We start from the raw sequence: 16829 nt of genomic DNA, 5'->3' as shown, positions 1-16829 counted from the left end.
ATTATTAGCTAAGTGCAAAGAAATGCCTTACTGTAGACTGTGGTGACCTTTGCCAGTGCTCTGGATTTGGTACCAATCATCTGCAATTAAAAAGAGCGTATGAGAAGAAAAGAAAGATTCACAGTTGTACAATGACCATTCTTTACTATCAAGAGGCTGTGGGAATCACTCATATCAGAGCCAAGAAGGCCAAAGAGTCTGCCTCTTCCCCCCACCCACAAAATATGTAATATTTCCTAAAGATTTTTTAATTTTTTTTGCAAAAACATTGAATGTGTTGACCCTAACCCTTCACCCCCAATCCATTCTGCAGGTGTTATAATGTAGGGCTCTGAGGGATGCAGGACTGCCACTTCCCCCCATTGTTGGGTAATGATTAGTGGCTGGAATATTTCCTGCCACAAGAACAGAAGAAAAGCCTGTTGAATTAGACCAAAGGCCTATCTCAGAATTCCCTGAGCCGATGCTCTCTGCATGTTGTGCACCACAGCTCACATCAGCCCCAAAGCATGGCCACTGGTGAGGGTGGCTATGGTTCAAAACATCTGGAGGATACAGGTTGAGGAAGGTTGACTCATCTAGTCCAGCATTCTGTTCCCATAGTGGCCAACCAGATGCCTATGAGATGCCCCCAAACAGGACAAGAGCTCAAGAGCACTCAAGTTCATATGGGGTTGTAGGTAAGTTGTATGTAAGCAAAGAAGCCCCAGAGATCTCTGGATCACAGATTGAAAGAAAAACAGCACTTGTCCTGCCTATAGGGATCCAACCTTTCACTCCAAAAGAACCACAGTTAGTGCACCAAACAAAATATACACATAGAGAAAAGATTGTAAGCAAAGCAGATGCAAAAGAAAGGAGTTCAGGAAAGAGCAGTGGAATGCTAATAGGAAAGTATTTTTTGTCAGTCATCCTTATTAGCTGAAATCTCTGTGTTTCTCTCGCATTTCATCATCTATTTCTATACTAAATATTAAATTTGAGTTGAAATTTGAAATGAAAAAGAGGGGAGAGGGTTTTCCCCATTATTTTCCTATCAGAGAGTTATTTGAAATGCCAATGTATGTGCATAAGTGATGTGTGAAGGTAGCCGCTAGGGAAAATGCCATCCAAGGAAACAGGTTTTTCCCCATAATATTCCCCCCATCCCCGCTGCATTTGAAAGTCAAAACAGTGGCTTGGCTTCAACAATGTGTACTGGCACTCCCTCCCCGCACCCAGCACATACCAGTGCTGATTCCACTGGCACAATTCTTATTATTATTTGGAGTCTGATGAACAGTACAGCATGTCCTTAAAAAATTGGGAAGAAAGGCTATCTGTTTCTGCATAGCATGGGTTGTAAAGGCCTGATGATTAACTGAGTAGAGTTATGTATTTATTTGCCTGGTGAGATCTCTAAATGGGAAGCTCTCCCCCAAGTATAAAAATAAGTGGACCTAGATTTTCCTATCCCTTCTCATACAAAGCAATACATCTGTCTCTGACCTCCCGAAATTCATCACAGCCCGATGCAGCTAGGACTCTAGGCTACCTACACAAGGCCTGGCAATGTGAAGGGGGACTAAGAGACGAAAGCTTGCTCAAGGCTGTCCAGTATGCTCATGGCTGATGGCTATTTCAAAACTACCATCCTACCTGTGCAGCTGGGCTCAATTTTACTAAAATAGCATCTAGCTGTCAGTAGGTAAACTGCTTGTTTAATGAGGAGCACCACATTGATCTCCCAAGTGCCATCAGATATCCAGTTGCTGCCAAGAACAAATTCATGGATTTTAGCATCTATACAGCTATTGTTCAAAGAGACAAATATCCTTGGACTTTTGTCAGCTCCGACAATACCTCATAGTATACACATTTTGTGCAGTGCTTTATCTTGCCAGACACCAATAAGCATGCCCATTATATTGTAATTATAAGCTAATCGCTCATTGGCATCTAGTGAAGACATTTTTCATTTTAATGGTAATTCCAAGGATGACTACCATGTAATTTGTAGGCAAGAAACAACCACGCAATTACTCTGTTATTAACACAATAATTACCAAATGTGTCCAGGCTTTTTTTATTTTTGCATGCGTGTATCTTATGAAATTAAGACGCCCACACCTGCACACTGCATGGCAATTTTGTAGCTAGTCAGCCCATGTTTTTCAATACAATGACAGCCACTAATATTTCAGAGACAAGGTATCGTTCGGTACTCGGTACCAGAGAGCACAGAATCTTTTTATATATATATATATAAATATTTATTAAAATTTCAAAAGAAATTACAAAAGTAATAAAAAGATAGAAAAAAGAAAACAAAAAATACAAAATACAGAGGAAATAAAAACAATTAAAACTAAATCCATCTTTCCATGTCTTGCCTTTCATTTACTTGTTTCCCTGACCTCCTCACACCTCCCTTTTTTGTATTCCAGTTCGAATGGTTAATTCAGCAAATCCTTTCCCTCTTTGTTTTTATCTTAATTCTTTATCTTAACATATTATAACTTTATATTTTCATCTATTAACAATCCATTTTTACATACTCCTTTTTAACATTGTTGCTAAAACCGCTTCATTTCATTCTGACATCATTTTAGCATTCCTTAATTTTACAGTGTTTCTGTAGATAATCTTTAAATTTCTTCCAATCTTCTTCCACCGACTCTTCTCCCTGGTCTCGGATTCTGCCAGTCATTTCCGCCAATTCCATATAGTCTATCACTTTCATCTGCCATTCTTCCAAGGTGGGTAGATCTTGTGTCTCAGAAAGCACAGAATCTAGCCATATGTCTCAAATAATATCATGTTTTAAAAAGGGATTAGCAGCTGCAAAACCAGCATAAACTGAATGTAATAGCATGATGAAAGAAGCCAAACATGATTGTTCAGTTTGATTGATTTGATATACTTTATTGATGGGACCGTATCTCTGAAATTGCAAGATTAATTTCTTTACAGAAACTTCTTTTACACTTATGGCCCCACACCATGTATATAAAAGTACAGAGCCAGTGCTTTTTGAGACTCAATTATTCTTCAAAAATTGGAGTATCTGTTCATGTGATGGCCAAGGAGCCAAACAGGGCATAGAACACCTTTATAGAACTCTGCTCTACATGAATTGCACCATAGAGGAGTGAAATAACGACAACATTTGGAGGGAGGGGGGAGCTGCCATGTGATTCATCATATAGTCAAGTGAACTTTTGCTTTACTGCTCACCACCTACATCATTCAGAGAAAGAAGTGGGGAAGATACCAAGGCCTTGGATCTTCAAAATAAAAGCCTTGGGTGAAGTCATCTGTTCCAGGAATGAATTACTGCAGAGATGGGTGAGCTTTCTGAGACAGTTTCAAAGTCTCTAGCTGTCTTGCACTACAGATTTGTATCATATTGTGGCTGAGGCAAAGAATAATTGCCGTGCGACTATGACTCAGTTTCAGGTGTGGTATGTACGTGTGTGTGTGTGTGTGTGTGTCACACAAAAGAAAAGAAATCAGATGCTGTTATTTTCAGGGTCCACAAGCAGGAGTTCTACAAATTAAAATTGCACAGGCAGGATCATCTGTCCAACACTGAGGATGCTGAGGGAATTGGATATTTGCAGATTCCAATATAAGTGGACCTGGTCTCCATCTTCTGGACTATCACGCAGATCTGTTCATAGCCGTCTGCCAGCTTTTGCAGTAACAGAATGTTCCAACACAGTTCTTGGCTGGAAAAAAACATATCACATATGTTTAGAAATGTTAATTTTGAGATAAAAAAAATACATTTAAGATATGTGTTTGAATACTATTGAAATTCAGTGGGCGATATCCAACAAACTTGTTGCATTGGCTCGAGAATGGCTGCACAATGTAACTTTCCTTTCCTCTCATCTCCCTGTGCATATGTGTCCCTTAAAAAGGGTTTCTGCCAGCCCTCTGAAATCTGGGGCGGGCAGGGTAGATCGGCTAAGATTGCAGCCATGTGAGAGGAGGAATTTACTCAGGTCCTTACTATAAAATCAGTGGATGCCAAATTTTATGTTTGGAAGCACCAGGGCCTCCAAGCCATATGGTGGTAATACAGAGCCAGCAGAGGGCTCTAACCCAGTAAAAAAAGAGTTATGAAGCAAAATGTGCAGGCATCCTTCTAGCCAATTGCATTGTGAGAAATGAGCCCACTTCCACTATTCTGTGTGTTTAGCTAATGAGTGAAGTCACAGCTACTGCTGAGAAGTGTACTAGAGAAAGCCGGAGTCACGTGTGGCCCCATTTTCTGCGCCACACATTTAAAGCAGTATCATGCCACTTTAAACACTACCCCCCAAAGAATTTTGGGAAGTGTAGCTTGCTAAGGATACTGAGAAGTGTTAAGAAACCCATATTCCCCTCAGAGAGCTACAATTTGTAGAGTGGTTTAACAATCCAACCCCTCTTCCCAGGGAACTAGTTTAAATGGTGCCTTAGTAGCACCATAGTAGAAGAGAAAGTTACTTGGAACCATGAGAGATATTTAAAATATATGTCGGAGAGTCTTTAGAGCCAAGTCCCTTGCTGCTTCCCCATTTAAATTATATTCTAAGCCCAGACCCTTTCTATAGATATCTAGTGAGTCATAGACAGAGAGAACAGGCACAGCTTCACAAAATCCAGCCTCAAAATGCTATCTCAAATAGGAAGCACCAGTATCTCTGAATAAGTCCTTTTGGAAATGCAGCATAGTACTTCTGCATCTAAAAGCTGTCACCTACTTCCCTAATAGACTGCAAAACTCACATTTATTTGGAAGGGAAAGTATTAGGGATTCCCATAAAACTAATTTCCCTCTCAATCGGGTTTAAAAACTCATATTCAGTTCAAGGATGATTGGCTATTAGATTGTAGCTGAAGTTTCAAGGGAGAAATAGAATTTTAACTGTGCAGCTGGGTGGGTATTTGGAACTTTCACCTCTCCGTTTTTAATGCTCCCTTATTAGAAAGATGGGAAACGCTTTTCCATTGCTCTAATCTGGTAAACAGGAAGTGGCGGGAATAAAAGTGGAAGAGAGAAGCTTGACGACAAAGCTGACATAGGAGGTGAGGGAAGTGTCACATTGTGCAAAGCAAATGACAAAAATGAACAAACCAACAACATTGCTGCTACAGCAGCAATCACAAACAAAAATTGGACCTTTCAAAGATTATTCACTGGAGAGGCAGAGTCCTCTGAAGTCTCCCAAGGCCACCCCAAACCATTTTGCTGTTGCAATTTACAGTTACCGACCCATACTTGCATGCATGAAAGGGTTAACCTGAGCTCAAGTTAGAGCAGCATCTTTTCCCACTTTTTCCCACTTTCTTTTTCATGCTTCCTGGAACAAGAAAAGGAAGGCATGTACGTTAACCAAAACTGGATGGGAAAATACATAATTACATACATAATTTTATTTGTATGCTGCCTTTCCATAGTTAAAACCATGCTCAAGTCAGCTTACAACATAAAAATACATAATTACAGGCACAGCAAATGTAGTCATAAACAATAAACAAAGCATCAAAAAGCATACAACCAAATTAAACCATTTCCACATAAATCATAATTGTTGTTGTTGTTTAGTCGTTTAGTCGTGTCTGACTCTTCATGACCCCATGGACCAGAGCATGCCAGGCACTCCTGTCTTCCACTGCCTCCCGCAGTTTGGTCAAACTCATGCTGGTAGCTTCGAGAACACTGTCCAACCATCTCGTCCTCTACCGTCCCCTTCTCCTTGTGCCCTCCATCTTTCCCAACATCAGGGTCTTTTCCAGGGAGTCTTCTCTTCTCATGAGGTGGCCAAAGTATTGGAAAATCATAATAAGATATAAAATAAAGATACAAAAACGTAATATCAATAACAGTAGCGACCCCTGCACCAACAAAGCCCCCTAAACAATACCCCAACCTAAGAGTTTGTTCAGCAGCCTCACCTTTTGATGCTGGAGTCAGTCAGGGCCCCACCCTCTCAGGCCAGGTGGTAAAAGGGCTGCAGGGCAGAGAACAGATGTTTCCAGACTCTCAGCCAAGATAGTTATTAGGAGAAATTCATACTAAAATGCTGGTGAATTTTGCAAATTGCTACAGAAATGGGAACTGAATTTAAGATTGGGGAAATGAGCAACTGGACCGAAATTGGCAGATCCTTCCAGCCACAGCGCTCTTTTTTTCTTTTCCCTTTTTAACATTTTTTTTATTAACAATCTCTTGGATTACAAAAGTACGTGCAATGTCTCTTTTTTCAAGTTAAATTTTCTACAGATCAGTTTCATTTGTTGAGATATTAGTGTTACCTTAGGAATAAAATGGGGAAAGAGGTGGAGGGGGCATGGTGAGTGGGGTTGGGGTTGGGTGGCAATGCTTCTATTCTACTTAATGTATGTGTGGGGTTTTGTGTCAGCATCACTTCTGCGGGTTCTCTTTACTATTAGCTTGTGTTCCTTTGATGGTGAGAGAGGTTGGGGTTGGCCTAGGGTGTGGTTGGTTGTTTGTGATTGGCTGTGGTGAACTTTGTTTTCATGTGTGAGTGGGGTGTGTGTGTTTTTTTTTTTGAATCGGGTTAGCCATATTGATTTGTATGCTGTTGGTGGATTCTTGTCGTTGTCTTGTTGGGCTGTGTATGTAATAAAGGGGAGAAGGCGTCTTGTTCTGTTTGTCCCTGTGTTAGTTTCAGACACATTGAGAGATGCCAACCAGGCAAGAAATGAGTCAGGCTAGGTCAGAAATGAGGAGGAATTTCAGCTACCCTGGAACCAACTCAGGAAGATGGGAATGGGCAGTGGCAGGAGCCTCAAGGGGAATAGCCAGGGCAGGGAGATGCCTTTGGCCCCCACAGAATCTGCCATTTGAGCAGTCACCTCACTCTGCCCAGTAATATGGCTGGCACTGAGAAATTACTCCTCACCTCAAACTCTCTCCTGAAGAGATCCTTGCATAAGCTTTCCAGAAACTGAAATGCACCCCAAAAATTGGCTTTGGGGGTCAAGAGAACCCCCAGAACAGCACACAGGGGAAGGAGGGGGCAATTGTTCCATCTAGCAAGTGGCAATGCTCATACAGACATAACATTGACTATGAATTCCACCCATTTTTCCTACACAATGCACTCAACCATTTTTCCACATTCCCACAATTTCAGACAATTCTCTCCACCCAGCCAATTTCAACCATTTTGAATTTATGGAAATGGGTGGAAGGTTGTGTCCACTGGCAAGATTGATACCAACACCTCCTGCAGAAGATTGGATCCTATTAACTGGGACAGAATACTATTGATTAAATAGAAATGAGCTGGGGGAGTAAAGAGTATGAGGCCCCTCCTATTTCAGATCTGGGTCATTTAATAGTATCCTTTTGCAAGGGGGAAAAAAATATTCCAGACGAACTGCTCCTTTCACATCACCTATAATTCAGAGTGGCATGGATAACAACAGGTCTGCTTGGTGGTTTTGCAGCTAGCAGATTGCCTACCCATATGTCCAGAATAAGATATTTCAGGGTGATTAATTGTTAGCTGGCAAATGTCAATACCCCCTGAAGCATATGTTGCAGACATACAGTCATTCCAAAGGTACCCATTAATTTCAGCTTAGTCGTGCTTAGAAAATTGCACAAATACTGGTGTTCATATTTTATAACATATCCAGAGGGTTTCACTGGAGCAGTAACTTAAATGCTAGCTGCTGGCAGCTTTTATTAAACATGTGAATTAGGGAAAGAGAGGAGACGGGTTGAATGCTCCACTGGAGGCTCTTGTTCACCAACAATCCAATGTACAAATCAGTTAAGGTGGAGTAGTTTGCTGAATTAGTCCCCAGTGGCCAACACTTAATTTCTAAATGGAGAAGCCTGCAAGTCATCGCCTGGTTCATGCTGCCCAATTTCTCTATGCAGTCACGGCCAGAGGCACACAGCCTCCTGGAAAAAGATTAGTATAAACGAGGCTGTCCATGTGGGGAGGCAGCAGCCATTTGCATGAACGGGGCTACACATTTGTCAGACATTGCAATCCCAGAGATGCACAGTAAGGATGAATAGATGTCCTTTCTTTTGTTGCTTTGTTCTGTGAATTTACTCTCCTCTGCGTTTTACCCTTCCTGAGTTCTGGTTGAACTAACAATTAAAAAAAAAAAACAAGTTCTGGCATTGGAACATGCAATGGATTGCCACAGCTTTCCCATTCTTTTGGTCCATGGGCATGTTTCCTCCCCCTCCCCACTCTGTATACTACCAATTCACATGTGCACTTTTATGAAACACTGCAAAAAAAGCAATCTTCATGCGATTGTGTGTGTGGTTGCATCAAATTCCTGTTGTGTAATGTTTTACAATGGTGGAATATGGTGTAGAAAGTGGGGAATTATGTGAGGAAGACATACTGTAAAAGCAAGTAACATAGAAACATAGGAAGTTGCCTTCCTATCATTTGGTCCATCTAGCTCAATATTGTCTTTACTAACTAACAAAGGCTCTCCAGGGTTTCAGGCAGAGATCATCACTGTACTTTTTTTGGTGCCTGCTAAAAACATTTTTGTTTAAGTAACCCTACCAGGATATACTGGTGTGCTTTAATCAGGTTTTTAGCTTATTGTTTTTAACTGTTTTTACTAATAATTTCATTGCTTTATTCTTTTTGTAAACTGCTTTGAGGTTATTGAAATAAAATAGAGAAAGTGGAGAAATAGAAGTTGTTTTTTTTCTTAAAATATTGAAATACTACAACTCAAGAAGTCCTGTGAAATTGGCTGACAGGAGATTCAGGAAAGAGAAAGAAAAGTACTTTTCCATACAACCAGTGCTTTTTTTCTGGGGGGACGCAGGGGTATGCATACCCCTAGACATTTTGTGAATCTAAGTTTGGCCTCATTGAGGGGCAGTATTTCAATATAAGTAGGAGAATGAGAACACTCCTAAACATTTTTAAAGAAAAAAATCACTGCATATAACACAAAATTAACTCTGCATCCTTATGCCCACTTTCCAAGAAAGTAATCCAACTGAACTCTGTAGGACTTATGTGTTCAGACCCAGAGACCTCCCCCCTAAATAAATTCACATGTGACTCAATTTTTAGTTTTGGTTTTTGGCAGAATTTAGGCCACAACTTTATTGATTACAGAAGGTGAGTGGTTGCATAGGCTCTGGTTCGACTAGCTCCCTGCACTCTTGCAGGCAGCACTCACCCAGGGCACCAGCATAGGTCAGCCAAGGGTGAACACCTGGGAAGGTGAAAAGCCAGGAACAGGCTATGTTCACCACCCAGATGCCCCCCTGGACTCAGGTACGAGCACAACCCCCTCTCAGGGGTTGACCAAACCAGTTGAGTCCCTGGATTCCTTTAACGGAATACCCTTCACATAGGGATGGCAAGACCACTCCCCCATCCCTATCACCTGAACCAGTGCCTATCCGCAACCTTACAAGTTGTGATGATTTGCTACGCGGCAGGCAAAGCCCAAATGGCAACAGCCAATCAGCCAACTGAGGAAATTCCTACCATGCCCCTGTCCCAACGACAGACGACACACAACAGCATAAGCGCACAAAGACCTAAAATTAGGTAGAGGTGGGCAGGTGTTCCAATGCACAAGCCGAAAGAGGAAACTCTGGGTCATGTGCATGGGTATAAATAGGTCCCTTGATCCGTTTGGACTGCACCCCATTGGTCAGATTGAACCCAACATCGAGGGACCTACCAATCGAGTGTTGTGGCAAACCAATCCAACCCACCCACAACACAGGAGATCAGTCTCCAGGTCTCACTGCAACATGTGCCCTCTTTTAGGGAGGACATAATTTCTGAGTAAAGTTGCATAGGATTGTGCTGCATGTTAATGAAGCCACAAACTGGGGTTGATGGCTACTAGATTAGATGCCTTTAAAAGGGGAACAGAGTCACATAAGATGCATCTATTAATATTTGCACACCATAATAGCTGGATGGAAACTCCAGATCAAACGCAGTTCACCACAGAAGGCCAGTTGGCAAAGGCAACAATAGGAGAGATGCTGCTTTCATGGCCTGTTTGTGGTGGTTGTTCTTTTGACTGGGGCTCACTCTTAGAAAAAGGATGCTGGACTAGACTGACCTTTCCTTGTTGTGGTCCAGCTTCTGTTCTTAGTTGAGGGCAACCTTGATGAAAGCCTGGCTGCAAAGAAGTAATTAAAGCTAGCTATTTACTGTCCAGGTAGCAATCTTTCAGAGTGTGATTTTATTTCTTTAACTGCAAAAGTTTTGCTTCTTAACAGTGACCTTTTGCATTTTACCTAGAGTGTATCATTCGCTCTTTATGGAAGGCTGATATCTCTGATATTTTTAAGGCTATTATTATTATTTTCGAAAATGCCAAGGCCTTTAGCTTTAAAAGGCACCTGCTGTGCATCTCCAGTAATAATGTTTCACATACTTTCTACTTGAATGCTGGAAATTCATGTTATGAGCTACAGAAAAATGGGAAACTACCGAATTTCTGAGAGTGGCCGTCGCTTGTCCTGTGATCATACCTGAGCTAGACTTCTGGAAGAACCCATGTACATTTGTCTCTCCCCTTGAGCAAAGAGTTTGATCACTGTTGCTGCTTGTGCATGCTCTTACTGCTGATATGGCAGCCAGCCTTTACAGCGTAAGTAAATAAAAGAACCTTGTGATGAAACAGACATTGTGATGCCTCTACTAAGCAACATGTGTAGAACAGACTGCCTCAGACTCTCCTTCATTGGAGGTTTTTAAACAGAGGTTAGATGGTCATCTCTCAAGGATTCTTTAGCTGTGACTCCTGCATTGCAGGGGGATAGATTAGATGACCCTTGGGCTCCCTTCTAAGCTTCCAATTCTATGATTCTATACATCTAGAAATGAACTCTGATGACTCAACTCGCTACTCAAATCCCTTTAAATAGGATTTTGCAGCTTGTGATCCACTAAGCCAGATGTTGTGGCCATCTAAGTTCTGGGCAAACTCCCCTCTCCATTTTGCTTTACCCATCAGGTAGCTAAACTCATGAGGACATTGAGTTGCCTGATAGTTTTTTACCACGCACTTGTGGCTAGATGTGTTCAGCTTGGCAGATCACAAGCTGTACAGGCTTGTCATATAGAAAGATATATTGATGGCTCCTTAATCACCGGGGTTACAAACATTTTCTTTTTCTTTTCTTTTCTTTTCTTTTCTTTTCTTTTCTTTTCTTTTCTTTTCTACAGCATTGATGGCTGCTAGGCCAACTGATAATAACATGACCAAGCTGCACAGAGTCCAGAATCGTATTTTAAAAACCATCCAACCATTTCAGCCCACTTCCTTTAAACGGTCAGCGTGTCAGCAGAAACTGCACCCAAACCAGGAGAGTTGGTCCAGATACCAAAATTGCTTATCCTTTCCAAGAAGGGCTGTGGTATTTCCTAACTGAATTTTTCCCCATTTCCTCCTTTGAACTTGTATTTACCAAGTAATATTCAAGCCCGTGTTTGAATATTTTCTTAACAATTTGCAAAAAGGGAGGAGATTCTGTTGAAATCAATGGGTCTGGGCTCTACGTATAAATGTGGGCAGGGAGACACTCATGAGCTAGGGCAATATTCCCTTTTGCCCCTCTTCTGCAATCCTATCTCCTATTCCCCTAGCTCCCATTCTGTCTGGGAAGACCCCAAACATCTCAGAGGATTTCAGGACATGAGGGTGGGGAATGATAAGTCCTGTTTAGGCTGACTGGCTTGGAAGCCTGTTTGATTTGGCCTCTTTGGTCCTGGCATGGGCCACTTGCTGAACAGAAGGGTGTCTGGCACCATTCAGGTCACACACACAGAGCTTCCCTTCATGGGAATGTGGTATTTGCCTTCCATCATGCCAACCTGGGTGATGGAGTTGGCCTATAACAGCAGGCAAGCGATATTCTACCTGCCTGTGCAGGTTATACATGCCCACACTTGATATGTGAAACTGGTGCAAGTTCTTCCTTGTTATATTTTAATAAATATAGTCTTTTACCAATTCTATCTTGTCTCCATTCTGGGCAATGGGCCTAGTAAATATATGGTTTTTGTTGAGGGAAAAAGTCATTGTACTCAGCAGCAAACAGGAGATGTGACCAAACTGTTCTCACAGGATCTTCTTACTAGGACACATTCTAAGGAATGTCAGGAGCTTTGACTGCAAACTTTGTGTTGCACAGGGGTGGGCAGAACCGCCTGCTTCCCATCTTGCATGTGTTCATGTGCCAATGCTGTCCCATGGCTGCATGAATCTGCAATTGGTTTAAAGAACAGTATGAACATTTACATTTAAATATGTATTTCATCTCAAAATACATATTGAAATACATTTTTTTATCTCAATGCATCTCATTTTGGTACTTTTTTGTTTTGAGAACTGTGTTGCAAAATTTGGAGAAGTGCAAAACCTCAAGTATATTTGCATTCTGATTTGTATTTCAGTCCAGGAGGTGCAAATTGGATCAGTTCACTTAAAACTGCAGACCGAACAAAACTGCCCTCCATCCTTAGTTGCACCATGACTGAGAAAACACATTTTATTGCACCTTTGAAAACGGTTTTTCAGCATACCACAGATATTCAGTGCCCTGATACTACAATTTCAAAATTTTCAAGAACAGAAAATATTAACATATATTTTAGTCCTAGTATCAAAGAATAGCTATGGCATTGTACTTTGAATTGCCATAAAGATTGATGGATGTCCGCCAGTATTATTAGATGCAAATCCAGACACATCTAATAAACCAAATATAGGTACTATGTCTATTAAAAAGTTACAGATGGAGAAAAAAGTCAAGTATGGCTTTAGTTCTTCCTGTAATGCAGATTTCCTTTCTGTGTGCTAAAAGGCTTATCCCAAACTGGCTGTGCAATTGTCATCTGCAATTACCTTAGCGAACAGTCTAGAATAGATAGTGACATTGCTAGTAGGAGTACAATGCACCACAAAAAAACTTAAGTCTCTCCCCGTTGTTCTAATTCATTTCTACCCAGTTATTGTTTGTGCGTTACAATAAAATGTAAATCACTTAATGCAATTAAAGCTACAGTATATCCCACATCAGCGATCATGATGAAAAACGAAAGCGAACAGTCTATGAGTTAGTATAATCCATGTGTTGTTTTGAGGATTCATGGACATCTAGGATTATCATGAATACCCCTGAGGTCTCCGAGTGTTAATTTCCACATTTGTCTCTGGTTTAGCTCACAAATATGCCATGTTGGGAGGAGGCAGAGAGTTATTTGCATCTTAATGTACCAATCATATTTATTTCAGAGCATGGAAGTCAGGAAATATATTGCACTTGTGCAGCGTGGTTGGCTTCATATATTCATCCCCTGATAATATCCAGGTTAGATTCTGTAGTCTATACAGAAATTTCAACTGCTTCTGAATACAGCTGCTAGGCTTCTGGCTGGTACAAATGGGGTGGGGAAATGAATATCTCATAAATCAGGGTTGCTGTGACTATAACATGATTGGAGCATTATCAGTGCATGCTAGGTCACATCACACCAACACTGTGGGCATTATCAGGACATGGCCAGAATATGAGCAAAAGCTGTTCCTTCACATCACACTAACTTAATGTTTCTGCACATGGTCTTCACTCTGAGATGTGCACATATATTGGAATTGTTTAGCCTCCAATGTGTCTCTTTGGGAACTCTTCCTGAGAATGCGATATCTTATCACACAACTTATAACTGAAGATCATTTGGAATATCCTGCTTTCAGAACCCTAGAGAGCAACACAGCCAGTCAGCAAAGGCAACACAGAGCAAGTTGGAGAATGCCGCTGAGCTCGTTTCCTGTTTGCAAGCTTCCCATAGGCATCTTGTTGGCCACTGTGAGAAGTCCACTTACCTTATTTGGTAGGCAGCGTTGAAGCCGGGCCCCAGGCCCTGCATGACCCGACTGAGGGTCAGAGAACGGTGCCCTCCCCGCCATCGCTTCCCTACGGCGTCAGCGCTGGGCGGGGCCCTGCTCAAGGGCCTTGCTGACCAGTCAGTGCCGACAGAATTTAAAATCCGGCACGGCGGGGAGGCCGTGGGTTCAACTGGTGGTCAGGCATTGGGTAAGCCTTTATTTGGATGGAGGGAAGGTTGTAGCCTCCACCTGCACCTCCTCATTAAGGGAATCCTATTAAAGGGATCTGGGGGTTTGGATTCTGTCTCATGCCCAGACATGGGCCAGGGCCATACCCTACCTCAACGGGCACCCCTCAGGGTGCCCCTGTTTGATGTAATTCATCGGGCTCCCCCTACTGGTGGTTTACTCTTAGTTGGACTCACTGCAGATGGACGGGAGTCAAGATGCCTAAGCCAAACTGTTCACATCTGTAACCAATAAAGTTGTGGCCTATTTGAACCCATAAACCAAAATCTGCTTGTTCATGTGCTTTATTTGTCCGCTAGAGGACCACAGGTCATGGAGCCTTGGCACACAACATGGTCTAGATAGGCCTTTGGTCTACATTTCAATTTATTTTTATGTAGGTAAGCAGCCTGTGTGTGTGTGTGTGTGTGTGTGTGTGTGTGTGTGTGTGTGTTAGGACCTGTGATATTCCTCTGATTGCAAATTGTTTTACATGATTTTAAGCTTGGATTCAATATTGTTGTAGCTTGCCATGGAACCTTATGGTGATAGGCAGGTAAGAAATCAAACAAGAAATCAAAGCAGGTCATTGGGCTGCTGCAGCTGTCTGCTTTAAACTAAAGTTGAAGAAAGGGGAAAGTTAGCTCAAGCTGGTATAAGCGCCTGGATCTTTAAAAAAAAAACCAACAACAGCAAGCTGACACTGATGTGCCACCACTATTGGGGACTTGAGCCGCTCGAGGCCTTTCTTTTGCAGTGTGGAGCAGAAGTGGGGAAAAAACCTGACAAAAGCAAGAAGAAAAACTGCATTAATGTTTACACCTCCTGCATTCCCATGAATTGCTCGGTTCGAAAGAATAACTCTTAAGGTGCTTGAAAATTATTATCATTACCATCATTATTTAGATTATGCTGTCAAGGTACATGGTGCTTTAGAGGATATAAAACTACAAAAAGGCAGGTCTTTGCCCTTTAATTCAGCTGCATTTAGGTTTGATTTCAATGAGGTTAGAGGATGGGGGAAATAAAACCTAAGGCTTCATAGAAAAGTCACAGGGGTTGAAGACAGATGAAGACAGGTTTTTCTTGATGCATTAAATCTGGACTAAAATAAATAGTGTACTTTGTGAACTGTTGCTTTACTTCATGACTCTAGAAGTGTAAAGAATGAAAAAAACCTGAATGTTGCCCATTCCATTCCCTTTTCATTAATTAATTCCAAAATGTGCAACAAATGGAGGCTATTGTGGTTTCCCCACTTATATCTGTTCATTATTGGGTGGCGTTGTGGTCTAAACCACTGAGCCTCTTGGGCTTGCTGATCGGAATGTCAGCAATTCGAATCCCCGCAATGGGGTGAGCTCCCATCGCTCTGTCCCAGCTTCTGCCAACCTAGCAGTTTGAAAGCACACCAGTGCAAGTAGATAAATAGGTAACGCTGCGGAGGGAAGGTGAGCGGCATTTCCATGCACTATGGCACTCGTCACGGTCCTCCGTGCGCCAGTAGCGGCTTAGTTAGCCTGGCCACATGACCCAGAAAACTGTCTGCATGCAAACGCCGGCTCCCTCAGCCTATAAAGCGAGATGAGCGCCCCAACCCATAGTCGCTTTTGACTGGACTTAATCGTCCAGGGGTCCTTTACTTTACTTTTTTACTTTACTTTTACTATCTGTTCATTAATCTTTTAGGAGTGGGAGGACTTGCCTTTTGCAGTGGCCGTGATGGTGGCTGTCCTGCAGTGAGCACTGACCTCAGAGGCAAAACAAGGCAAGACTGTACTATGCAGGGCTAATGCTGAAAGCTATAAGAGGAGATACCTCTGACACACAGTCAACCTCAGATTGGAGCAGCAGTTATGTCCTGATTACAAGCTTCACCTTCACAGAAAGGGTCCCATCCTCCACCAGCAGCCTTTTACTCTGACAATGTGGGGGGAATTTTGGCTCCACTGAGGCTTCGTAAATGCTGTCCTGCGCTGAAGAAGAAGAAGCCATCATCATGAGGCGCAGGCAGTATGGCTGATTTATCTGCTTGTGGATCTGAGCTGGCTGTTCTTAGCGGGGCAGCAAAGGATTCTCTTGCAATGTAGATGCTGGAAACTCTCTCCATCTAGGCACAGGTTGTAAATATGTTCAAACAAACCATATTTCATTAATTTTCCAGAAGGAAACTTAATCATGGGACCCTCTGGAATCTTGCTACCACTCAGCAGAGATTGAAGGTGGTTTGTAACAATATGAAGGCCATGCCAACTGATAATGCCATAAATAAAGAATAAAAGCATGAGAATCAATACAGATATTTTTTTTAAGCAAAGTTAGAATTAAGATGCTACAAGTGGGGCTATTCCAAGCATCTGGTCACACATCAGGATACAGGTATTGGCTGTTAGATAGTCTCAGGTTGCCTGCTATCATCCCAATGTAATGCAACCATTAATTGCAGGATACTGCCATGTCTACTCTCTCTCTCTCTAAAAATAAAATATCTGCATTTGGGAAGCTTTTACAAAACATAATAATCCTTTTTTATGCAAGTGTGCCTTCTTTGTTTTTTTAAAATGCTGGTGCCAGTCATTGTGATTTCAGATAAATGCAGAAGTTAAGACCCTACAGAGAACACTAGAAATAAAAAAGAGAAAGAATTAGATGAGCCAAAACAGGTTTTCATTGTTTGCTTGTTTTCATTTTGTGTTGCTACAGTGTTGGACTACTCCTCAAGAAAAATAATAATAAAATGC

The 16829-nt window shown here is 41.8% G+C and overlaps 1 protein-coding gene across 5 annotated transcripts in view; it reads left to right on the top strand.

Moving 5' to 3' along the window:
* LOC310766652 (uncharacterized protein) overlaps nucleotides 1-16829 on the top strand; it is a 139275-nt gene that overhangs the window by 67385 nt on the left and 55061 nt on the right. For 3 of the 5 annotated variants that reach the window (XR_014550295.1, XR_014550296.1, XM_083623144.1), the window contains one exon: nucleotides 11196-11857. The exons of the other annotated variants lie outside the window; for them this stretch is intronic. Coding sequence is in view for 1 of the 3 variants with exons in the window: in XM_083623144.1 (XP_083479270.1) it covers nucleotides 11196-11401 (206 nt within the window). In the remaining 2 variants the exon portion in view is untranslated. Of the gene's footprint in view, nucleotides 1-11195; nucleotides 11858-16829 lie in introns of those variants that run through there. 5 annotated transcript variants of the gene reach the window in all.

This window comes from Podarcis filfolensis, assembly GCF_964270895.1.
Source record: "Podarcis filfolensis genome assembly, chromosome: 7".
In the NCBI taxonomy this organism is placed as follows: domain Eukaryota; kingdom Metazoa; phylum Chordata; class Lepidosauria; order Squamata; family Lacertidae; genus Podarcis; species Podarcis filfolensis.
The sequence above is the reverse complement of the archived record's forward strand: the minus strand, read 5'-3'. Positions and strand labels throughout refer to the sequence as shown.